This window comes from Cherax quadricarinatus, chromosome 59 (assembly GCF_038502225.1).
Source record: "Cherax quadricarinatus isolate ZL_2023a chromosome 59, ASM3850222v1, whole genome shotgun sequence".
Lineage (NCBI taxonomy): Eukaryota > Metazoa > Arthropoda > Malacostraca > Decapoda > Parastacidae > Cherax > Cherax quadricarinatus.
The window spans coordinates 6,288,878-6,316,592 of NC_091350.1; the positions used below are offsets into that span (position 1 = coordinate 6,288,878).

The window sequence follows — 27,715 nt, forward strand, 5'->3', positions numbered from 1 at the left end:
GGTCCCCAGGCCTTCTCCCAGACTTGTTGTTAGGGTCGCCCAAATTTCAAAAAAAAAAAAAAAATTATTTGTTCTTATGAAAAGATAGAGAATCTTTTTCCCAATCATAATGACACCAAAAGTATGAAATTTGATGGAAAACTTACGGAATTATGCTCTTGCGAAGTTAGCGGTCTCAATGATGTTTACGCATCAGTGATTTTGCCCACGTTGAGCCCTATTTTCGGCCAATTCCAGTGTATTAGCCGACAAAAGTCATAACTATATTTCGCTAGAACTCCATTTTTTCTATCGAATGAGTACAAGAAACCACCCATTTACCATTTCAACTATCCAATACAGTGGTCAGAATTTAGCAATTTTGCCAATTTCACACAAATTTCAAAAGATTCCAATTTCCAAATAGGGTCCAGAATAAACAAGAAAGACATTCCTGGCACTAAAATAACATTTCCTCTGTTCATTAGTCATGTCCCCATGCCCCTCTTACATTCTTTTGCTTTCCACTTTGAATTTTTATTCTCACAAAAAATAGAAGATTTACTCTTATGTAGACTACTGCATTAGTGTAGAAATGGTATAAATAATATCGGCGCACTTGTGAAAAAATATTAGACTCGCCAGGTGATGTGTATTGGACGCTTAGCATGATTTGTTTACTTTTGAACTTTGGTAAAAATTGAACATTTCTGCTAATTTGAGCTCAATTTCAAGGTACTTTTCATTGTAAAACCAGTCAGAATCACCTCAATTTCTGTAATGTCTTCCATTCTATAAAATGAGACCAGGAAAACTAGAATACAACAATAAATACCATACAAAAATACGTACAGTGCAAAGTCGCTGTTTTAATCCAAAAACACAAAGTTGTTTTTTTCTCATTACGCACTGTGTGTTGCAGGACTTTTTTTTATACTGTGCACACTGACCACATAGACCCATTCTTTCATGTGTAGGCCTACCAGCTTTCTCTCACTAGATTTGAGGGCGCTAGAATTTAGGCGTACTAGTACGTCAAAAACCCTGGTGTATAAGCCGTACTAGTACATCCGAAACCCTGAAAGGGTTGAGGAAAGCTTTTGGTACAGTAGACCACAACATCCTAAATCACGAGCTTGATCATTACAGTATCACAGGTCATGCTTTCTTTCATATATAAAGTCTTACCTTACAGACAGCAATACATCTCCATTAAGGACACAACCTCTTCAACAAGACCTCTGGACATTGGCGTTCCATACGGAAGCATCCTTGGCCCCCATGCTTTCCCTCCTATACACCAACGACCTTCCAAATGTATCGCAACAACTTAGATCTGTTCTCTTTGCTGACGACAAAATTTTTGCCATCTCCCACCCAGATCCAGCATCACTCAACAACATTGTTAATGAAGAGCTCTTACAAATATCAACTACCCATGACTACCAATAAACTCTCACTTAACTTGACAAAAGCTTCTACATTGTTTGGGAGCAGAGCAAGTAATGTCCAACTAAACATTATGATTAATAGTACTCTTATTACAAAACTTGAGGGAAAATTTTTGGGTCTGCACCTTGACAGCAACTTGAAATTTATCACCCACATTCTACACACAACTAAAAGAGTGTTACAAACATTTGGCATCCTCTCTAAGATATGTTATTATGTACCATAAACAGCACTATTTCTTCTTTCAACAAACCGGCTGTATCCCACCGAGGCAAGGTGGCTCAAAAAGAAAAACAAGTCTCTCTTTTTAACTTTAGTAATATATACAGGAGAAAGGGTTACTAGTCCCTTACTCCCAGCATGTTAGTCGCCTCCAGGGCCGGATTACCGCATAGGCAAACTAGGCATTTGCCTAGGGCCCCGCGCATTTGGGGGCCCCGCGGTCCAAGGGGTTCAGGGGCTCATCCAAGACTGCGCACATGGTGTAAGTGCAAAGGGGTCCCTACCTAAAAAGTTCAAGTGTTTGGAGAGTAAAATTGATTTTTAAAAATTAATCAAAACAAAAATAAATAATGAAATAAAATAAAAATAAATAAACCTAACCATAGATGGCAACACTCAACACGCCTTTGTTTACATCAGAACAGCTGTGGTTTCCCGCTAATGGGTGAGTATGGGAGATTCCTCTCCAATTTTCTGTAGTAATTACACGTTATATAGACTTGTACTGTGACAAATTAACTGAAGTGTTGTTGATAGACATTGATGTGTATGGATAAATGTTTGTTTTCGCCTCTAAATGTTAAGAGAGGTACCTGATAGGGTTACTTGACCAGTAAAGATGCATGGACCAGTAAAGACGCATTTTTGGTAAAAATACTATGAAGAAAAACCTAAAAACGCAAACTGACTTCCATTTGTAGGTTTTAAAAGCACTTTGTCCTGTCTTTAAGTCTTTATCATTTCAATAACAGATCTCAATTGATTGATGTTCTACATTACTTCCGTCGCAAATGCTTAGTTTTCAAGTTGCGACGGAAGTGATGTAGAACATCAATTAATTTACTACTTTAATTTCACTTCGCAATGATGAAGCTTTTGAAATGTTTGAAGAGAAAGCTAAACTGCTGGTGAAAGATTACAGTTACCGGGCTGATCATCAGCAGTCAAGGAAGAGGAAACGCAATTTTGAAGAGCCAGACAATGAAATTGTGTTGCTACCAAGGCAGAAATGTAAGACAGCTACATATTTCGTCATTCTGGATTCACTGATTACAGAATTGGTGAAAAGAAAAGAAATCTACCAGAATCTCAATGACAAGTTTGGATTTCTGTTCAAAATTACTACTATGCCAGATGCAGAATTGAGAGAAGCTGCATTAAAGTTGGAACAACACCTTTCAGCAGATGTTCAGGATGCATTTGTTGAAGAAATAATTCATTTTTCTGGGTATATGAATCAGATTAAAGCTCCACCTGAAAAATGTGCGCCCTCAGCTGCTTTGAAACATTTAAGAAATGCAGGTATCTCAGAAACCTTCCCTAATGTTGACATAGTGTATCGCCTTTACCTAACACTTCCAGCTACTAACTGTGAAGGAGAACGTTCATTTTCTGTTTTGAAAAGAGTGAAAACCCAGCTCCGTTCAACAATGAGCCAAGACAAATTGTGTAACCTAGCCTTGTTGACCATTGAGTCTGATATAACAAGAAATATTGATTTTCAGAATATAATTGATGATTTTGCCAATATGAAATCCAGAAAAAAGTTTATTTAAGAAGTGCCTGTGAATATAAACAATTCTTTACTTTCTTGAGTTTATATGATTTGATAGTCTTATGCATGATGCAATGATAACAATAATGGTCAGTGATTTATAAAGGGAATAATAGTGCTGTAGTGGTTATGCTGAATATAATAGGTACATGATGTCACTACTTTAATAGCCTAATCTAGTAATCCTATGCTGTCTTGAGTTTATTCTCTTTAAAATGCATGATTTAACAAGATAGTTATAATAGCTGTTGGTAAATGGTTTTGGTTGTCTTGATGTACTTTCCCTATTAAATTTAATCTAAATAGCCAGAATGTATTTAATTAGACCTTAAACAGGCTCACACCAACCCCCCCCCCCCCAAGCTGGAAGGGGTCGCTTCACTTACCCGTAACTCAAAGGGGCCCCTCCAATCTGAATAGCCTAGGGCCCGGAGACTTCTTAATCTGGCCCTGGTCGCCTCTTATGATATGCATGGCTTACGGAGGAAGAATTCTGTTCCACTTCCCCACGGAGATAAAAGGAAATAAACAAGAATAAGAGCTATTAAGACAATAGAAGAAAACCCAGATGGGTGTGTATATATATGCTTGTACATGCAAGTGAAATGTGACCTAAGTGTAAGTAGAAGTAGCAAGACGTACCTGAAATCTTGCATGTTTCTTTTCTTTCTTTCAGCACACCGGCCGTATCCCACCGAGGCGGGGTGGCCCAAAAGGAAAAACGAAAGTTTCTCCTTTTACATTTAGTAATATATACAGGAGAAGAGGTTACTAGCCCCTTGCTCCTGGCATTTTAGTCGCCTCTTACAACACGCATGGCTTACGGAGGAAGAATTCTGTTCCACTTCCCCATGGAGATAAGAGGAAATAAACAAGAATAAGAACTAGAAAGAAAATAGAAGAAAACCCAGAGGGGTGTGTATATATGTGCTTGTACATGTATGTGTAGTGTGACCTAAGTGTAAGTAGAAGTAGCAAGACGTACCTGAAATCTTGCATGTTTATGAGACACAAAAAAGACACCAGCAATCCTGCCATCATGTAAAACAATTACAGGTTTCAGTTTTACACTCATTTGGCAGGAAGGTAGTACCTCCCTGGGCAGTTGCTGTCTACCAGTTATTTTTATATAGCCAGACTTGAGTACTGGAAATGGGAAGTACAGTGCCTGCACTTTAAAGGAGGGGTTTGGGATATTGGCAGTTTGGAGGGATATGTTATACATCTTTATACATTGGATCCTCGGCTTACGAATTTAATCCGTTCTGTGACCTTGTTCATATCCCGATTTGTTCGTATGCCGAGTCAGTTTTCCTCATTTAAATTAATTGAAATGGCATTAATCCGTTCCAGGCCTGCCACAGTGTTCCCCCTTTCTTATGTTCTTATGAATTCCTGCTCTGAGGAGGTATGACAAAATACTTCAATATGATGCTAATATCAACTATACGGCTTATTTATCTATTACAATTCATCTAATATCACCATCACTCAAGGAATGCACAACAGGTGCATCATTGTCAATGTTCAGCATTGACAGTGGTGCAGATAGGTAGGATAATTGATTCAAACATAGATATCAGGGAACTTCAGGAGGATTTAGACAAACTCAATACCTGATCAGAAAAGTGGCAGATGCAGTTCAATGTAGACAAATGCAAGGTTCTGAAGCTCGGGAGTGTCCATAACCCTAGCACTTATAAGTTAAATAATGTAGAACTTAGCCCTACAGATTGCAAAAAGGACTTGGGGGGGGAGGGTTATGATAAGCAGTAGCCTTAAACCAAGACAGCAATGCCTAAACGTACGTAATAGGGCAAACGGATTACTGGAATTTATATCAAGAAGTGTAAGCAACAGAAGTTCAGCGGTTATATTACAGCTTTATACATCATTAGTAAGGCCTCACCTAGATTATGCAGCTCAGTTCTGGTCTCCATATTACAGAATGGATGTAAATTCGTTAGAAAACATTCAGCGTCAAATGACTGAATTAATACATAGCTTTAGAACCCTTAAATTACATTCACTTGTTAGACAAAGAATGAGGGGAGACATGATTGATGTGTATAAGTGGAATATGGGTATTAATAAAGGTGATATAGATAAGGTTTTGAGGATATCTCTCCAAGAGAGAACCCACAGTAATGGCTTCAAATTAGACAAGTTTAGATTTAGAAAGGATATAGGAAAGTATTGGTTTGGAAATAGGGTAGTTGATGAATGGAACAGTCTACCTAGTTGGGTTATTGAGGCTGAAACCTTGGGTAGTTTCAAATTTAGGTTGGATAAATGCATGAGTGGGAGGGGTTGGATTTAAGTGGGACTTCCATATGAGTGGATAGAGTTAACAGAGCTTATTTCTTGGGTGGCATTGAAAATTGGGTTGGGCAAATGTTTTGTAAGTGGGGTGGATTGTAAAGGACCTGCCTAGTATGGGCCAACAGGCCTGCTGCATTGTTCCTCCTTTCTTATGTTCTTATGTATGTGTAATGTCACCATGGTTGTTTAATATATTTATGGATGGGGTTGTAACAGAAGTAAATGCTCGGGTGTTTGGGAAAGGGGTGGGATTAAATTATGGGGAATCAAATACAAAATGGGAATTGACACAGTTACTTTTTGCTGATGATACTGTGCTTATGGGAGATTCTAAAGAAAAATTGCAAAGGTTAGTGGATGAGTTTGAGAGTGTGTGTAACAGTAGAAAGTTGAAAGTGAACATAGAAAAGAGTAAGGTGATGAGGGTACCAAATGATTTAGATAAAGAAAAATTGGATATCAAATTGGGGAGGAGTATGGAAGAAGTGAATGTTTTCAGATATTTAGGAGTTGACGTGTCAGCAGATGGATTTATGAAGGATGAGGTTAATCATAGAATTGATGAAGGAAAACAAGTGAGTGGTGCATTGAGGTATATGTGGAGGTAAAAAATGTTATTTATGGAGGCAAAGAAGGGAATGTATGAAAGTATAGTAGTACCAACACTCTTATATGGGTGTGAAGCTTGGGTTATAAATGCTGCAGTGAGGAGGCAGTTGGAGGCAGTGATTATGTCCTGTCTAAGGGCAATGTGTGGTGTAAATATTATGCAGAAAATTCGGAGTGTGGAAATTAGGAAAAGGTGTGGTGTTAATAAAAGTATTAGTCAGAGTCCTGAAGAGGGTTTGTTGAGGTGGTTTGGTCATTTAGAGAGAATGAATGACATGGAGAGCGTATAAATCTGTAGGGGAATGAAGGCGGGGTAGGGGTCGTCCTCGAAAAGGTTGGAGGGAGGGGGCAAAGGTGGTGTTGTGGGTGAGGGGTTTGGACTTCCAGCAAGCGTGCGTGAGCATGTTAGGAGTGAATGGAGATGAATGGTATTTGGGACCTGACGAGCTGTTGGAGTGTGAGCAGGGTAATATTTAGTGAAGGGATTTAGGGAAATGGTTATTTTATTTAACCGGACTTGAGCCCTGGAAATGGGAAGTACAGTGCCTGCACTCTAAAGGAGGGGTTTGGGATATTGGCAGTTTGGAGGGATATATTGTGTATTTTTATATGTTTATACTTCTAAACTGTTGTATTCTGAGCACCTCTGCAAAAACAGTGATTATGTGTGAGTAAGTTGAAAGTGTTGAATGATGATGAAAGTATTTTCTTTTTGGGTATTTTCTTTCTTTTTTGGTCACCCTGCCTTGGTGGGAGACGGCCGACTTGTTGAATGAATATATATATATATATATATATATATATATATATATATATATATATATATATATATATATATATGTATATATGTGTATATATGTATATATATATGTATGTATATGTATATGTATGTATATATGTATATATATGTATATGTATGTATGTATTATATATATATATATATCTAGGTAGTAGGTTGGTAGACAGCAACCGCCCAGGGAGGTTCTACCGTCCTGCCAAGTGAGTGTAAAACGAAAGCCTGTGATTGTTTTACATGATGGTAGGATTGCTGGTGTCCTTTTTTCTGTCTCATGAACATGCAAGATTTCAGGTACATCTTGCTACTTCTACTTACACTTAGGTCACACTACACATACATGTACAAGCGTATATATACATACCCCTCTGGGTTTTCTTTTATTTTCTTTCTAGTTCTTGTTCTTGTTTATTTCCTCTTATCTCCATGGGGAAGTGGAACAGAATTCTTCCTCCGTACGCCATGCGTGTTGTAAGAGGCAACTAAAATGCCGGGAGCAAGGGGCTAGTAACCCCTTCTCCTGTATATATTACTAAATGTAAAAGGAGAAACTTTTGTTTTTCCTTTTGGGCCACCCCGCCTCGGTGGGATACGGCTGATGTGTTGAAAGAAAGAAAGATATATATATATATATATGTAGGTAGTAGGTTGGTAGACAGCAACCGCCCAGGGAGGTACTACCGTCCTGCCAAGTGAGTGTAAAACGAAAGCCTGTAATTGTTTTACATGATGGTAGGATTGCTGGTGTCCTTTTTTCTGTCTCATGAACATGCAAGATTTCAGGTACGTCTTGCTACTTCTACTTACACTTAGGTCACACTACACATACATGTACAAGCACATATATACACACCCCTCTGGGTTTTCTTCTATTTTCTTTCTAGTTCTTATTCTTGTTTATTTCCTCTTATCTCCATGGGGAAGTGGAACAGAATTCTTCCTCCGTAAGCCATGCGTGTTGTAAGAGGCGACTAAAATGCCGGGAGCAAGGGGCTAGTAACCTCTTCTCCTGTATATATTACTAAATGTAAAAGGAGAAACTTTCGTTTTTCCTTTTGGGCCACCCCGCCTCGGTGGGATACGGTCGGTGTGTTGAAAGAAAGAATATATATATATATATATATATGTATATATATATATATATATATATACATATATATATATACATACATATATATATATTTCTTTCTTTCAACACACCGGCCGTATCCCACCGAGGCAGGGTGGCCCAAAAGGAAAAACGAAAGTTTCTCCTTTTACATTTAGTAATATATACAGGAGAAGAGGTTACTAGCCCCTTGCTCCCGGCATTTTAGTCGCCTCTTACAACACGCATGGCTTACGGAGGAAGAATTCTGTTCCACTTCCCCATGGAGATAAGAGGAAATAAACAAGAATAAGAACTAGAAAGAAAATAGAAGAAAACCCAGAGGGGTGTGTATATATGTGCTTGTACATGTATGTGTAGTGTGACCTAAGTGTAAGTAGAAGTAGCAAGACGTACCTGAAATCTTGCATGTTCATGAGACAGAAAAAAGGACACCAGCAATCCTACCATCATGTAAAACAATTACAGGCTTTCGTTTTACACTCACTTGGCAGGACGGTAGTACCTCCCTGGATGGTTGCTGTCTACCAACCTACTACCTACATATATATATATATATATATATATATATATATATATGTAGGTAGTAGGTTGGTAGACAGCAACCATCCAGGGAGGTACTACCGTCCTGCCAAGTGAGTGTAAAACGAAAGCCTGTGATTGTTTTACATGATGGTAGGATTGCTGATGTCTTTTCTCTGTCTCATAAATATGCAAGATTACAGGTAAGTCTTGCTACTTCTACTTACACTTAGGTCACACTACACATACATGTACAAGCATATATATACACACCCCTCTGGGTTTTCTTCTATTTTCTTTCTAATTCTTGTTCTTGTTTATTTCCTCTTATCTCCATGGGGAAGTGGAACAGAATTCTTCCTCTGTAAGCCATGCGTGTCGTAAGAGGCGACTAAAATGCCGGGAGCAAGGGGCTAGTAACCCCTTCTCCTGTATATATTACTAAATTTTGAAGGAGAAACTTCAGTTTTTTCTTTTGGGCCACCCCACCTCGGTGGGATACGGCTGGTATGTTGAAAGAAGAAGAAGATATATATATATATATTAAATACAAATTTTGCATTAAACTTTGCATTGTTGATGCAAAATTTGTATTTAATGATAAGATTTACACTCAGAAATTTGGTATGGCAATGGGAAATCCTCCTTCACCTGTTCTTAGTAATCTATACATGGAATTTTTTGAAACAAGGTTACTTAACACAATCCTCCCTAATAGAGCAAAATGGTTCAGATATGTTGATGATAATTTATGTCTTATGCCCAAGAATGTAGATATACACCATTTCCTTGGCAAATTAAATAGCTTAGCCCATTCTATAAACTTTACTGTTGAGTTTGAGGAAAATAACTCATTGCCTTTTCTAGATGTTTTAATTATTAAGAGTAATAATGAATTCAAATTTAAAATTTACAGAAAACCTACAAATAACTGTTCCTATGTACGCTATTATTCTTCTCATCAATGTTTTTGAGAGCTTTACGTATTTGTAGTCCAGAGTTCATAGATGAAGAAATATCCAAAATTTATGAAATAGCCATTGATCTGAAATACCCGAGAAATGTAATTGATAAATCATTTAAAATTGCTAGAAATACTTTTTACAACCCAAAAGGGACAACCAACCTTATTCAACTAAAAATATGTTGGTTCTCCCTTACCATGAAAACTTGGTTGATATGCCTTCTCTTCTTAAGACTTTTAATATTAAAGTTGTATTCAAAAATCTTGATACAGTAAAAAACTTTTGATAAAGAATTCCCCCCAAAATGCTGATGGATGTGTCTATAAGATTCCTTGTAAAATTTGCGATAAAGTTTATTACGGTCAAACTGGTAAAAATCTCGAACTAAGATTAAAACAACATAAATATAGCATTAGAACTGGACAAGATTCCAATGCTCTATTTATTCATGTAAGAGATTTTAACCAATTGATTTTCAAAAAGTTGAGAAAGTAGTATCAAGCAAGTCCATGGTCGACAGGAATATAATTGAATCTTGTTTCATAAAAAGCAGTTTTGACAATAATATGAATATTTCCTTTGGTTTATATAAATTAGATCCATTTATAATTAATAGAATTTGGGAAGAATTTAATAATACACTGGACAAATAAATAGCTTGGGGGTGAGTTGTGCAAAGGACCTATCCAAGTTGGCTCGCCGCGCGTCACGTGTTTAACCGTTGTGGGATCTGATAGTGAGGTGCTGGCCGGACCCCTTATATAGCTTCCTTGGATGCTTCACTTTCATAGTTCCTTGATAATGTGAGTAGTCACGAAAGCGCTTGGAATTTCTCTATTCTTTCAGAGTGGTTGTTTTGCATATATATATATATATATATATATATATATATATATATATATATATATATATATATATATTTTCAACAAGTCAGCCGTCTCCCACCGAGGCAGGGTGACCCAAAAAAGAAAGAAAATCCCCAAAAAGAAAATGCTTTCATCATCATTCAACACTTTCACCACACTCACACATAATCACTGTTTTTGCAGAGGTGCTCAGAATACAACAGTTTAGAAGCATATACGTATAAAGATACACAACATACATACATACATATATATATATATATATATATATATATATATATATATATATATATATATATATATATATATATATATATATATATATATATATATATATATATACACACACACACACACACACACACACACCACCTCTAGAACTGTCCTAGGGACCCTCATCCTCAGAGAAAAGAATAAACTTGCTTCAGGGAAAACTCAAGGTTCTCCCTGAAGCTGTTTGAGAATTTTCTCCTACCACCCCCTATATTTAATTAATATATATTTTATTTAAAGACAAAATACATTGACAAAACATTCACAAAGATACAATAGAAAGTAAAATAACATAGGTAACTCAGAGCTACATCTCGAATACTTCATCCAGCTCCCCGGCAGTGGGCTGTGTGCCCAGAATGTTGCAGGCATTTCCTCTCTGGATTGCAACACTGAGTCTCTGAAAGAGGAAGCTGGTCGCCCTGTGGTCCTTGGTTTCTATGATGAGCTTTTCACCCAACTCTTTGAGGAACTTTAGAGCACACTTGCCCCATGCTCCAAGGGTCTCCGACCCTATTGGGATGAAGTTATAGCAAGGGGGAAGGTCTTCATATTTGCGGATCTTCTGGATCTTCCCCTGACTGGCAGCTCCACCCCCTTCCACTATGGAGTATGGCAAGTAGGTGTCTGCCAATGTGGCGGCACAGGTGCAGTCCCAGGCAATCTGCTTTCCATCCTTCCAAGGTAGCATAGTGGCTCCATCAGGACGCTTTTGACTTCCGTCAGACCTCTGCACTTGGGGTTCCCGTTGAGCTGGGCAACGGGCTGTGGCAAGGCTTCTCTTTATGATGTCATTGACCTCCTCATGCCTGGCATACTTCCCTTCTGCTGTGTGATATACGAGACCATGAAGTCCGAATTGATCAGCTGTCGCCCTGCCGCAAATACACCTATGTTCAGTGAGGATGGGGGCGGCTAGGCGAAGAGCAACACCAATCCGAATGGCCTGTGGGTCTAGTCGAGTGCCCAAGGAGGAATTCGGAACAGCTAACAGGAAATCTCTCGAGTGTGGTGCCTTCACTGCCAGGAGATGAGCTTTGTCCTTTCCTGAGGCGTTGGAGAGCATTGTGTTAGTTATTTTTTATTTTTTCCATGATCGGTTTGTCCCGGTGGGCCTGTTTGTGTTCTTTGGGAGGAGCTGGTCTACTGGAGGAATCTGTAAGGGTGTCCCACCGAATCGCTGCTTCAGTAAACCTGGGGTCTTGAGCTCCTACCACGTCTCTCAAGCGTTCGGGAACAATCTTCTTGACTAATGCACTGGAAGCCAAACACGAAGACAGAAAAGCAGGTAAAGCAACATGCATTGCTTTGAGCACCCCTATACCTCCCAGTCGCACTGGGAGGGTTGCCTGATCCCATTGCTGACCCTCTAGTGACATGTTCAGTGCCTTCTTAAAGGTTGACCTCAGATGTGCGTCATATTTGTCGAGTGTTGGGTTGTCAAAAGAGGGTGCACACCTCAGGAAGTAAGTGAGTCTTGGAATAGTAAGGCACCTTGTGAGGAGATACAGAGCATCATGGGCGTCAAGATTGCTTATTCTCTCCTACATTCTCATCAGGTTATTCAATTTGTCCTTGAGGACTGTGTCGATGGCCTGGTGACCCAGCAGTGCTCCCAAGAGGGTACTGTTGGACGGAGTGGTAGTAGAGACTTCTGGGAGGATTCTTTGCACAGCATTGATTATTTCCTGGTTCGCCGTGATGATTTCACACTTGGAGGGATTGAGGATGAGTCCCTGTGTTTTCACCAGTTGTAGGTCCCCTACCAGGGACTCTTCAGTACCTGCCAGAGTGCCATCATCCAGGTACCAGATGTTGAGCTTGCTGTGTAGGATATATATATATATATATATATATATATATATATATATATATATATATATATATATATATATATATATATATATATATATATATATATGCAAAACAACCACTCTGAAAGAATAGAGAAATTCCAAGCGCTTTCGTGACTACTCACATTATCAAGGAACTATAGTTCCTTGATAATGTGAGTAGTCACGAAAGCGCTTGGAAGTTCTCTATTCTTTCAGAGTGGTTGTTTTGCATATTCTGAAATCACCTGTTTACTGTGATCTTATTGCATATATATATATATATATATATATATATATATATATATATATATATATATATATATATATATATATATATATATATTATATATATATATATATATATTATATATATATATATATATATATATATATGTACAGGAGGGCCCCGCTTTACGGCGTTCCGCTTTACGGCGTTCCGCTAATACGGACATTTCAAATTATGACCAAAACTCACTATACGGCTCCCCCCACCTGACTTTCTAATACGGTCACCGTGCCCCACCCTGTTTGTTTACATTCTCCATGAGCTCAGTAAGCACTAAGTCTCTCCATTTTGTCTGGAAACTCCAAAATTTCAAATGTTTTTAAAAGTTATTTCATATTTTATATATACTCTGATAATTATACTTATGTATACCTGTACCTAAATAAACTTACACACATCAAGTCATTTAAATGTCGTATATTACGTTAATATACACATTTTCATTAATCCATCCATGATATTTTTTTCAAAATTATATAATAAACACGATGCATAACATATAAATAAGATAAATACACCCCACAGTAGAATAAATAAACATAAATGTGATCTGTGGTAGCAGAGACTTCCACAAGTGGTAATAATAACAATAGTCACGGAGTCTCATTGTTTTGTTTACTCTGTGCCTGGCCTGTCACCTCTCATGTATTCATTCTTTCTCTCTCTCATTTATTCGTTTTATCTCATTTACTTACTCCTGACCCTACATTAAGACTACAAATATTTTAAGGTAAGTAATGAGTGAACTGTATATACATTTTATCGCTCTGGGATGCTTAAATATCATAGAATAGTATGTGTGGGTGGGGTGGCCTGGTGAAATAGCCTGCCTATTACAATACATACCACACTTGATTTCTTACAATAAATACTACTTGTCTCACCCTAGATTAAGACTATAAATATTTTAAGGTAAGTAATGAGTGCACTATGTGTGTATTGTACCTTTTTATTGTTTTTTGATGCCTGGTTCTATTGCTAACTTAATATATGTTAGTGTAAACTTGTTATCTAGTGTTTGTATGCATTTATAAGTGGAAAAAAAGGGTGTTCCACTTTACGGCGATTTCCGCTTTACGGCGGTAGCCTGGAACCTAACCCGCCGTATAAGTGGGGCCCTACTGTACATGTATCTATCTATATATATACAGTATATATATATATATCCATGGGAAGGTGGAACAAAATTCTTCCTCTGTAAGCCATGCATGTCGTAAGAGGTGACTAAAATGCCAGGAGCAGCGGGGCTAGTAACCCCTTCTCCTGTATATATTACTAAATTTAAAAAGACATTTTCGTTTTTCCTTTTAGGTCACCCTGCGTCGGTGGGATATGGCCAGTTTGTTTACCTGGAGTTTACCTGGAGAGGGTTTCGGGGGTCAACGCCCCCACGGCAAGGTCTGAGACCAGGCCTCACAGTGGATCAGGGTCTGATCAGCCAGGCTGTTACTGCTGGCCGCACGCAAGCTGACGTACGAACCACAGCCCAGTTGGTCGGGTACTGACTTTTGGTGCCTGTCTAATCCCTTCTTAAAGACAGCCAGGGGTCTATTGGTAATCCCCCTTATGTAGGCTGGGAGGCAGTTGAACAGTCTTGGACCCTGGACACTTATTGTGTTGTCTCTGTGTACTCCTTGCGCTCCTGCTTTTCATTGAGGGAATGTTGCATCTCCTGCCGAGTCTTTCGCTTTCATAGAGTGATTTTCGTGTGCAGGTTTGGTACCAATCCCTCCAGGACCTTCCAAGTGTATATTATCACGTATCTCTCTTGCCTGCATTCCAGGGAATACAGATCAAGGACCTTCAACCATTCCCAGTAATTTAGGTGCCTTATTGTGCTTATATGTGCCGTGAAAGTTCTTTGTACACTCTCCAGGTCTGCAATGTCGCCAGCCGTGAAGGGGGCCATTAGTGTACAGCAGTATTCCAGCCTAGAGAGCACAAGCGATTTGAAGAGAATCATCATGGGCTTGGCGTCCCTAGTTTTGAAGGTTCTCATTATCCATCCTACCATTTTCCTAGCAGATGAGGTAGATACATTGTTGTGGTCTTTGAAGGCAAGGTCCTCTGACATTATCACTCCCAGGTCCTTCACATTACTTTTCCTCTCTATTGTATGGTTAGAATTTGTTGTATACCCTGATACATTTTTAATTTCCTCAAGTTTCCCATATCTGAGTAGTTGAAATTTCTCCTCGTTCAACTTCATATTGTTTTGAGTGGCTCATTCGAAGATTTGGTAGACCACGGCATCCTACTCCACAAACTTGACCACTATGGTATAAGAGGCCATGCGCTTGCATATTTTAAATCCTGCCTTTCTAATAGGTATCAGTATATCACCATTAAAGAGACAGCCTCATCAATATGGCCACTTGATACTGGAGTTCCGCAGGGAAGTGTCCTTGGACCCCTGCTCTTCCTCATTTACATCAATGATCTTCCAAACATATCCCAACACATGAAACCCATTCTCTTTGCTGACGACACGACTTATGTCATCTCCCACCCTAATCTTGCCACCCTCAACACCATTGTTAATGAGAAGCTGCTCAAAATATCAACTTGGATGACAGCCAATAAACTTACACTTAACACTAGCAAAACCTACTATATTATGTTTGGTAGCAGAGCAGGTGTTGCGCAACTTAACATCAAGATTGACAACACTAATTGCCAGACATAATAAGGGCAAATTCCTTGGCCTGTACCTCGACAACAACCTAAATTTCAGCACCCATATCCAACACAACAAAAAAAGTATCCAAAACGGTGGGGATCCTCTCCAAGATACGATACGACATACCGCAAACTGCTCTTCTAACACTATACCATTCACTTATATATCCATACCTCACCTATGCTATCTGTGCTTGGGGTTCAACTGCAGCAACACACCTAAAACCAATAATAACCCAATAAAAAGCCGCAGTAAGAATAATCACTAAATCCCATCCCTGGCAACACCCCCCCCCCCCACTCTTCATATATTTATTTATTTATTAACAATTTGAGCACACATACAGAGGTACAAAAAAATACAGATAAGAGCAGCATGCCAAAGCCACTTATACTATGCATAGCATTACGGGCTGGCTTAAAATTAACTTAAGATTAACTAAGCAATGATGAAATCAGTGATAAAACATTAATGTAAACAGATTACTATAAAGCACAAGTGAGTATTACAAAGACAGGTCATATGGTTGCATGCATTGTTGTACATTCAGTCGTATGGAGTATTCTGTTAGGTAGTGTATTTAAAAAATAATAAAGTTAGATTGGGTTTTAGGTTTAACATTTATGTGATATAATTGTGAGAAACATTTAAGATATACAATTTATAAGGTTCAGTTATTCAGTATTTATTTGGTTTTGGGTGAGTAAGTGATCTTTGAGAAGAGACTTGAATTTATAAACAGGTAGTGTTTCTTTTATATTTACAGGTAATGAATTCCAGATTTTAGGGCCTTTTATGTGCATTGAGTTTTTGCATAGTGTGAGATGGACACAAGGAACATCAAAGAGTGATCTGTGCCTTGTGTTATGGTCATGTGTTCTGTTGAGGTTGGCAAGGAGATGTTTGAGGGGAGGGTTAATATCAGAGTTAAGTGTTCTATGTATGTAATAGGTGCAGTAATAAGTATGGATGTTTTGTATGGTGAGTAGGTTTAGTGTATTGAATATTGGTGGAGTGTGCTGCCTGTAGTGAGAATTTGTTATCATTCTAACTGCAGCCTTTTGTTGGGTAATTAGTGGTCTGAGATGGTTAATTGTTGTTGAGCCCCATGCACAAATTCCATAGGTGAGATAGGGGTAAATAAGAGTGATATAGGGCCAGGAGGGCTGACTGTGGAGCATAGTACCGTATCTTCGATAGTATGCCTACAGTCTTGGAAATTTTCTTAGAAATTTGTTGTATATGTGTTTGAAATTTGAGTCTATTATCAAGGTGGATTCCTAAGAATTTTCCCTCTGTTAGCTTTGTGATAGGTGATCCGTTTATCATTATGTTAAGAGGGACATCTGTAGCTCTGTTACCAAACTGAATGAAGTAGGTTTTGTCAATGTTTAGTGTAAGTTTGTTAGTCCTCATCCAGGTAGATATTTTCTGTAATTCGGTATTTACAGTATTGGCTAGCGTGACTGGGCTCGGGTGGGAGAAGACGTATGTAGTGTCATCTGCAAATAGTGTGGGTTTGAGTAATTGCGAAGCATTTGGTAGGTCATTTATGTATAGGAGAAAGAGAAGAGGGCCAAGGACACTTCCCTGTGGGACACCAACTGTAATTGGTTGTGCAGAAGAGTTTGCCCCATTTGCGTACACATATTGGCTTCTGTTGCTGTGGTATGACTTGAGGTAGTTGAGGGAGTGCCCTCTTATACCATAGTGTGACAGTTTTACGTGGAGCAAGTCATGGTCAACTGTATCAAAAGCTTTACGTAAGTCAATGAAGATCCCCAGTGGGACTTCTTTTTTCTCTATTGCAGTGTATATATGTTCTAGCATGTGTATAATAGCATCATTAGTATTTTTATTAGGCCTGAATCCAAATTGGCAGGGGTTGAGTATGTTTTGGGAGATAAGGTAGGAGTAGATTCGTTTATGAATTAATTTTTCGAAGATTTTTGAGAGAGGGTGTAAGTTGGATATTGGCCTATAGTTATTCAACTCTGTTTGGTCTCCTCCTTTGTGGATCGGGGTGACCCTTGCTATTTTGAGTACTGTAGGGAAGGTGGAGGATTCAATGGATTTGTTAAAGAGTGTTGCAATGATTGGTGATAGCACTTGTGACACTTTTTTGTATATAAAGGGTGGTAAGGTATTTAAATCTCCTGCCTTGTTTTTTAGTGCGTTGATAATAAGGGAGACTTCGTATGGGTTAGTCGGAGCTAGGAACAGTGTGTTCGGGTAGTTGCCAGTGAGGTAGTCATTTGGTGGGGTATCTGAGCTTGGGATTTTATTGGCAAGGTTTTGTCCTATAGTGGAGAAGAAATCATTGAGTCTGTTTGCTGTTTCTGTTGGTGGGAGTTGGGGTTCATCTGATTTTGCTAATTTTATTTCGCTATTTCGTGATATCTTTTTTGTTCCCAGAATTTCTGATAGGGTTTTCCAGGTCTTTTTTATATCACCTCGTAAGTTGGATAATCTGTTCTCATAATACAATTTTTTTGCCCTTCTTATCAGGCTGGTTAGGATTGACGAGTAACGTTTTGTTTGGTCTCTGGTTATGTGACCCATTCTGCACTGTTTTTCATATTGGTGTTTTGTATTTATGGATTTGAGAATGCTGGGTGTTAGCCAGGGACTGTTCAGTCTCTTAGGTGTCATCTGTTTAGTTTTTTTAGGGCAGTGCTTGTTATACAGGTATTGGGTCTTTTTTAGAAAATTATTAATACATTCGTCAATATCTGTATAGATTTCTAGCTCAGTGTGCCAGTCAATGTTTGCTACTGCTGTTGTGAAGTTATTAATGGCTGCCTCATTGTGAAGTCTGAAGGGGTAGTTTACCAAGAGTTGTTATGAGGAAAGTAGGGTAGTGGTCTGTGGTATTATCTGTAATTATGCCTGATTTTAAAGGGGATATGGTGTTGGTCCAGATGTGGTCAAGTAGGGAAACACTAGTCTCTGTAACTCTTGTAGGTTTTGTTACTGTTGGTAGCAACATACAGTTACTCATTGTGTTTGTGAATTCAGTAACGTGTGGGTCCTGGTCTTGCAGGAGATTTATATTGAAGTCACCTGAGAGTAGTAAGTGATCTTTGTTCATGCGTGCATCAGTTATCATACTTCCTAGGTTTTGACTAAATTGGCTAATGTTTGACTGTGGAACTCTGTAGATGTTTATCAATGTGAGAGGTTTTTGTAGGTATTTGGATTTGAATTTGGCTATTATATATTCCCCATGTTCATCCCTTGTGCAAGTATTAGTGATACATTCTAGTTGGTCTGAGTAGTATATGGCTGTGCCACCCCCTTGTTGGTCTGGCCTACAGTTGTGTACAGCTGTGTAACCAGGAATGGCATAGACATCTGTACTATCAGGCTTTAGCCAGGTTTCAGTTAGTGTAATGATGGACATATTGGCATGTAAGGAATTTAGTAATGCTATGAGGTCATCGTAATGCTTGCTTAAAGATCTGAAACTTACTACTGTGCAATCTATATCTACAGGACCTTAAATTCCAATATTAACCTTGACCTAAAACACTTTCTTGATAGTTGTGACAGGATCCACAGGCATAACACAAACATCTCTATGACATTCCCCGTGTTCGACTAAAATTCAATGTATTTCAAAATACCTAAAATCTGGAACACCCTACCTGAAAACTCTAGAACTGCAGACACATTCATCACTTTCAAAACTACAGTTAGAAAACATCTTATCTCCCTAATCCACCCCGACAACTAACTACGTGATAACCACCTGGTGGTTCAAAATTACACTCGCAAAACAAAAGCATTCACATTGCTAAACTCACAAATTATGATGTAGTCACTTAGCCTTAATACCATAATCTGTAAGGATTTAACCCTTTGACTGTCGCAGCCCCCAATCCTGAGGTGTCTCCTGGTGTCGCAAAATTTAAAAAAAAAAAATTATTTTTTCTTATGAAATGATAGAGAATCTTTTCCCGGTTGTAAAGACACCAAAAAAACGAAATTTGATGGGAAAACTGACGGAATATCAATCTCGCGAAGTTAGCGACCTCGGCGGTATTTACAAATCGGCGATTTTGCCCACTTTGAGCCCTATTTTCGGCTAATTCCATTATTCCAGTCAACCAAACTCATAGCTATTTCTTCAGAACTCCATTTTTTCCATCGTTTGAGTACAAGTAACTGCCCATTTACCGATTTCAACTACCCAATAACATGGTCAGAAATTTGCAATTTGGCCAATTTCACGAAAATTAAAAAATATGACAATTTCAAAATAAGGACCAGAATGAACAATGCAGACATTCCTGGCTCTAAAATAACATTTTCTTTGTTCATCAGTCATGTCTCCAGGCCCCTCTGATATTACTCTTGCTTTTTATTTTGAAATTTTATTCAAACAAAAAATAGAAGATTTACTGTTATGCAGACTACTGCAATACTGTAATAATTGTAAAAATTACATCAACCCATTCATGACTGCATATTAGAATGGCTATTTGGACATTTATTGAACAATGACATCATTTGTTTACTTTTGAACATCGGCAAAAATCAAACATTTCCCGTACTTTGTGCTCCATTTCCAGGTTCTTTTTATAGTAAAATTAATCAAAATCACCTCTATTTCTATAATATAGTTTCCATTCTATCAAATGAAACCAAGAAAACGAGAATACAACCACAAATACTATACAAAAATAGACCACAAAGTCGGCATTTTAATTAAAAAAAACGGTCGTAGTTTTTTTTTTCTCATTATGCACTGCGTGCTCCAGGATTTTTTTTATATGGTGCACACTGACCACACAGACCCATTCTCTCACATGTGGGCCTACCAGCTTTCTCCTGCCTGATTTGAAGCCGCTAGAATTTATGAGTATACGTATATACGTCAAACACGGTACCTCGTAAACGTATACTATATACGGCCGCGACAGTCAAAGGGTTAATGTTAAGAATTAATCTAAGTCTGCTGGAAATGCCTAGCCATGCTAGGTGTCCTAGTGGCCCCCTCTGTAATTAGTATTTTATAACATGTAAACCACAAAATACCCAAAACCTGTAAACCCCACATTGTAACCATTATAGAGAATAAACTTGAATTGAATTGAATGTCCACTTGGAGTCTCGCGGTGTCTTCGATAGAGGTCACTGCCATGGTAATCCGGGTGTCATCCACAAAGGAAGACACGGAGGAAGAAGGAAGAAATGTATTAAAATGTTTATTGCTAGCATTTGCATCTTCTTTTGGTAGTTTCCTGATAAAATAAAAATGTAGAGAAAAACTCACATACATAGATTGTATATTCAGATTTATGTAATTTTTATCTCTTTGAAATTCCACTTGCTTACTCTTCCTAGCTGGAGCTGCGGAAGATGCTACTTGATCGTATGGTAAATTTGTTAAGCCGTGGATGTGTTCTGCCTGTCATGAAGTATATTAAGAGCTGTTCCACAAAAGGAGACACTGACATCTCTCTCATTCGCTACTTTGTTCGGGAGGTAAGTCTTTACAAATCTCCCACTGGTAAATAGTGGCCTGCCTGTATACAGCAAATTATGTTCATTAAGGTACTGATTTTTTTTTTTGGGTAGAAGGATTTGGTTCTTTTAGATTTTAGTAAGGATACAGTAGGCATCATAAATATGTATGCTCAGTAGTATGCCTTTAGCAGACTATTTGTTGGACAGATTAGAATAGTGCCATGGCAACTTTTGTATGGAAGATGTTGCTCCTGGCCATACTGACAGATGTATAAATATTTAGCTTTCCTGCAGTGCTCCTCTTTCTTGGTTCTTTTTGATTATAATAATCCTCTTTCTTGGTCTTTGACTGACCTCACTACTTCTACTACTACTACTATTTCCTTTCCTACTACCTTTGGCTGCTACCTTCACTTAGGCCTCCTTTCACTCTCCCTTGCTATTCTTGTCTCACCAACCACTCTCCCTACTTTACACTAAGATTACTGCTTCTACTACTACCACTACCAGCCTTACCCCTACCACTATTATCATTACTACTTCCACTATCTGCCTTTCCTCCACCACCACCACTACTACTACTACTACCACTGCTCTTGTCCCCTACATGCCAGCTGGCCTACATATACAGGTTCCATCTCTCTTTTATGTTAGTGTGACTTTGTAAATGGTCCAAGTCAGACCAGAACATTGTCGTAAGCTCCTCTCTCTCTTATATGTGGGTTATTTGTGTATTTTTTCTTAGTACAGCCTCTCCTCACTTAGTGACATATCGTTTACTGACCACTCAGACTTACGACCAGCTATCCAACCAGTATGCAGACCTATGTTAGAGCTGATTTCCTCTATTCTATTTATTACAGTATACAATACACTACTGTATAAACATTTAAAAATATACTAAAAATGTTATAAATGGTGCAAAGGTGACTTACCAACTTACTCTTCACTTACCAACCTACTCTTAGGAACAGAACCCTGTTAAGTGAGGAGAGGCTGTATTGTGCCTTTTTGTTCTTCAGTACATGTGTATATTTATGATGCCTATTTGCATGTACCCCTACCTAGAATGGCTGTATTATTTTTATTTTAGTTTTATTAACTCTTTGACTGTCGCAGCCATATATATATGTCTTACGAGGTACCATGTTTGACGTATATATACTCATAAATTCTAGCGGCTTCAAATCAAGGAGGAGAAAGCTGGTAGGCCCACATGTGAGAGAATGGGTCTGTGTGGTCAGTGTGCACCACAAAAAAATCCTGGAGCACGCAGTGCATAATGAGAAAAAAAAAACTCCGACTGTTTTTTTTTAAATTAAAATGCCGACTTTGTGGTTTATTTTCGTATAGTATTTATGGTTGTATTCTCGTTTTCTTGGTCTCATTTGATAGAATGGAAAACATATTATAGAAAAAGAGATGATTTTGATTGATTTTACTATAAAAAGAACCTGGAAATGGAGCTCAAAATAGGGGAAATGTTTGATTTTTGCCGATGTTCAAAAGTAAACAAATGACATCATTGTCCAATAAATGTCCAACTAACCATTTTAATATGCAGTCATGAATGGTTTGATGTTATTTATACAATTATTACAGTATTGGAGTAGTCTGCATAATAGTAAAGCTTCTATTTTTTGTTTGAATAAAAATTCAAAATAGAAAGCAAGAGTAATATCAGAGGGGCCTGGAGACATGATTGATGAACAAAGAAAATGTTATTTTAGAGCCAGGAATGTCTGCATTGTTCATTCTGGACCTTATTTTGAAATTGTCATATTTTTTAATTTTCGTGAAATTGGCCAAATTGCAAATTTCTGACCACGTTATTGGGTAGTTGAAACTGGTAAATGGGCAGTTTCTTGTACTCAATCGATAGAAAAAACGGAGTTCTAAAGAAATAGCTATGAGTTTGGTCGACTGGAATAATGGAATTAGCCAAAAATAGGGCTCAAAGTGGGCGAAGTTGCCGATTTGTAAATATTGCCAAGGTCGCTAACTTCGCGAGAGCATAATTCCGTCAGTTTTCCATCAGATTTCATTTTTTTGGTGTCATTACAATCGAGAAAATATTCTCTATCATTTCATAAGAAAAAATTTTTTTTTTTTTTTTTTGAAATTTTGCGACACCAGGAGACACCTCAGGATTGGGGGTTGCGACAATCAAGGGGTTAAAGACAACCTTTTCAAATTGGCTTCATATCTGAAACAAATTTGCATTAATAATGTGATGTAGAACAGGACTGTATTGTTGCTGGGTAATGTAACCAATAGTATCCACATCTGAGAGGAACTGTGTTTATGATAATTTTTTCTAGGTGAATATAAAAAATTCTTTGGTACTTGTACTTTAAACTTGATTTATACATAAATACCAGTTTTTGACACTGTTTTATGTAGTTGTCTGAAAAATTTTGTATTGGGATTGTTTTATTGAAAATAATGAGTCATATTTACTGCAGTATTTAGGATATCATGTCTGAACTATATTCATTGTTTAAATGAATGCTATCAAATTAAATAAATATAAAATATTCTAAATATATATATTTTTTAGAATAATTTAGACATTTGGCAGAAGTTGTGAAAATTGTGTTTTTAACCCTCAAACTGTCCAAACTTAGATCTACATTTTCACTGCCAGCGCTCCGAATATTTTAATTTTTTTTTTTTTAATTAAAGGGGCAATTTTCTGTGTGTTTTAAGACCAAATAAAAAAAAATTTAGGATCAGTATGCTTACCGAGATATAAGAGCGCGAAGCTGGCACTGGGTGCTCACCTGACGGCAGCATCGAGTCCTGCCGCTTGCAGAAATGTTACCGATATACCTTTTTTTCTCGTTTTTATTTTAATTTATATAATTTTTATATTCTGATAATTACAGTTTATAGTAGTTCTTGTGATTTCATACCCAATCTTTGTTCTGACACTAATATTAGGTACTAAAATAGTACTCAAATATTCACAAACTCGCTGACAGGTGAACATTTTCACCTGCCTTAGTCATTTACTATTATCTAAAAATATATAGAAAGTATTTATAAGCCTCAGCAATGTTTTAGACATGCTGGAGTATATATAAAACTCCTTGAAGCATGGTGTTATGACAAGTGTCACTAAACTGCTGATAGTGCACCAGTGGAGTGACTTGATGAATGTGTACTGCTCCAGGGAACCCTGGCTTTATTTGTTTTCACTGTTACCCACATTGTCTGTGTGTGTGTGTGTGTGTGTGTGTGTGTGTGTGTGTGTGTGTGTGTGTGTGTGTGTGTGTGTGTGTGTGTGTGTGTGTGTGTGTGTGTGTGTCTGTCTGTCTGTCTGTCTTTCCGTCTTCTTGTCTCTGTCTAAGGGAGTGGCTCAAACCAACAGGTATTACGCAGTCGTCACGTCTGATTCCTGAGCAAGTGAAAAGCGTATTACTTGCCAGTCATGCTTATTATACCTTATATCTACAAGCACTGTATAGCACTTTGCCTGGAAGTTTTGGGTTATCCTAGGTAATTTACACTATAATAACTGTACTTATGTGTACCTGTGAGAGACAGAGACAGAGAGACAGCCAAAGTCAGTCAGTCAGCTAGCCAGCCACCAAGCCTGCCGAATACGTATTACACGTATTCCAGAATCATTTCTCTTTACTTAGGGCATAGGTTATAGGACGTTCTGGCAGGATGACACTACCAGTGGTATCAAATGAAAGGATGTTGCACAAATGTAGCACATTGGTTATTATCGAGGTTTTTTATATTTCCTCGACCACTTGTGGCCACATCCATCTCAAAGCCACTAAACTCTGGATCAGCATCATTTTCCTCTTGAAAGGGGAGTGTTAATACGACATGACATCAGTGAATCCCTGGTGTTTGCCACGCGATTTGCTCTAGCCAGCACTCAGTTGAACTGGTGCTCCCACAAGGTACTAAGTGGTCCCAGATTTTTTTAATACTGTGCACACCGAGTGTTAAGACCCATTCTATACTGACCAGGCATCTCAGGCCAGTCGTGCTAGATTTGGAGCCAGGAAAAATAAAACATAGATCTGAGTTTGGAGTGCTAGCGGTATAAACATAGATCTACGTTTGGATTGTTTAAGAGTTAAACAGAGAAATTGGTAGTTATGATTGATGTTTCAACATCTTTCTCTCAATATTTCTACTAAGCAGTTGGAAATCAGTGACTTAGTAAAGCTAGAAATGTATCACAAGAAAGAGGGTTAAGATATTAATTGACACCATAACCAAATTACTTTATAGCACAATCAGTGTGGTTTGTGCAAGAAGCATCTTTCTAATTCCTTACTGATTTGATAACAGGTTTTAGAAATCGTGGCACCACCATACACAGTAGAGTTTGTTCAACTGTTTCTGCCACTTGTGGAGAATGAGGATATCACAGGGTCTATGAACACAGACAATGACTTGGTGACTGAGTTTATAGGTAAAATATGATAAAAAATCTATGCATTTGTAAGTGTTTAATAAGTGACTGGCCAAAATATCATGATTGAAATAACTTGTAAATTGATGGTTCATAAATTAATATTGAATGTATGTAAGGCATTAAGTTAAAATAATTCAAATATTATATAAATATAACTATTTTGTATTTTTTCTTTTCAGCTCACTGCAAGTCTAATTATTATGTTATGTAAGATTAATTAGATGAGGAAGTCATTATTTTCATTTACTACAATGAAATAAACTTTTTATAACAAGTCAACAAAATAGTTCAGTTGTAAAGAAAAACATGATGAAATCAAATTGAAGTCAAGGCAGTGGAAGATGAGATCTACTAAAGGCTACTTTTAACCTGCTATAAATACATAATTTGGATAAAAGTCACAGATTAAGCTTGCTTGTTTTCTGATCCTCCATTATATGTACAGTAATGGGTAAAAGTAATAGTGATGGCAGTTTCTTAACGATAACAACTTACAGGTTCTTTGAATGGGTAAGTTTGAGCGTGTTATCTGTGGCACATAATTACTTATGAAAACCAATAATTTCTGACATTAACAGCCCACTTCATCAGCCTGCCTGTTTGCAGTTGTTTTGGGTATAAAAATGTCTCTGATCCAGATTGACAATGCTGTGGTGATGAATCTTTTACATAAAATACCTGCTTTCTGTGCCAACAGCATTGTTTCACTGTTGTTAGTCACATGTGGGTGACACTTATTACAACATATCTGCTTCCTGGTCAGCATGAACAAATGTTGGCCAGGAAGTAACAAGCCAGTTCATTAGCCTACACCAACATTGCATCAGTTCTTACTCTTGGCTACTTGTGGTGTAAATACTTCATCTCTACTCATTTTTTTTTAATTTAAATGGGTATAGGGGAAGAGGGGGGTACACCCAACAGAAAAGGATGGAGCTGTACTCCTATCACAGGCATACCTCACTAATATGGGGGGGGTTAGGTTCTAGACCACCACCGTAAAGTGAATCACAGTTTTTTCCACTTGCCAGTGCATGTAAGAGTCTAAAAACATGTTTACATTATCATTATTATTTGCCATAGGTAATATGTTGGTAGACAGTAACCACCCAGGGAACTATTACCATCCACCCAGGGAAGTACTACCATCCTGCTAAATAATTATGAAAATGGAAACCTGTTTTGTTTTACACTGGTAAGATTACTAGCGTCTTTCCTTTGTCTCACTAACATATAAGATGACAGGTACATCTTGCTACCACTACTTGCACGTAGTTCATACTACACATGCAGCTGTGCATGTACATGTGTGTGTATACATACTCTTTTGAGTTTCCTTCTAATTTCTTAATAGCTCCTGTCCTTGTAGTACAGCCTCTCCTCACTTAGCAACGTACTCGTTTACTACGGGCTCTCTGACCAGTATGCATGCCTAATGTATATTAGAGCTGATTTCTTTATCCTGTTTATTACAATGTACAGTACACTACTGTATAAACATTTAAAAATATACTAAAACTGTTATAAATGGTGCAAGGGTGACATTAAAGCAATATCAAAGATGGATGACGAACACACTACCATTACAGTATGCTCCTTGTTTAGCCACGAATTCATTTACCGACACGGTATTAGGAACGGAACTCTGTCGTTAAGTGAGGAGAGGCTGTATTTCTTTTTGACTCTACAGGGAAGTGGAGTAGAATTCTTCCTCTATGAGTAATGCATGTTGTACAAATAATAATGGTAGAATTACCGACAAAGTGTTGGATAAACAGACACAGATGCAACTAATGTGACATTTGCTGCGGCAACATTTCACATTGGAGCTTTGTCGAGCCATTATTGTTTGACAATAAAATGTCACATTAGTTGTATCTGTGTCCATTTACCTAACATGTTGTAAAAGGCATTTAAAATGCTGGAAGCAAGGGGCTAGTAACCCCTTCTCTCGTGTGAGAACAAATAAGTAATATCCTAAATACAGGGTGCACATTAACATAATTGTACTGTGTAAGCATAATGTTTTACTTGTATCACTTGCATTAGGTTAGGATGAGATGGACAGATGTCATACATAACCTAAACTAACTACAGTGGACCCCCGCATAACGATTACCTCCGAATGCGACCAATTATGTAAGTGTATTTATGTAAGTGCGTTTGTACTTGTATGTTTGGGGGTCTGAAATGGACTAATCTACTTCACAATATTCCTTATGGGAATAAATTCGGTCAGTACTGGCACCTGAACATACTTATGGAATGAAAAAATATCGTTAACCGGGGGTCCACTGTACTATAAGTAAAATATCACCATCATATGGAA

At 37.8% G+C, this 27,715-nt stretch overlaps 1 protein-coding gene across 3 annotated transcripts in view; it reads left to right on the forward strand.

The window, feature by feature from the left end:
• TH1 (negative elongation factor complex member TH1) overlaps positions 1 to 25,796 on the forward strand; it is a 109,766-nt gene extending 83,970 nt beyond the window's left edge. For all 3 annotated transcript variants that reach the window (XM_053791115.1, XM_053791116.2, XM_053791114.1), the window contains exons 13-15: positions 20,820 to 20,960; positions 25,260 to 25,383; positions 25,566 to 25,796. In XM_053791115.1, coding sequence (XP_053647090.1) covers positions 20,820 to 20,960; positions 25,260 to 25,383; positions 25,566 to 25,597 — 297 coding nt within the window. In that variant the 3' untranslated portion in view covers positions 25,598 to 25,796. The remainder of the gene's footprint in view (positions 1 to 20,819; positions 20,961 to 25,259; positions 25,384 to 25,565) is intronic.
• Positions 25,797 to 27,715: the final 1,919 nt, after the last annotated feature.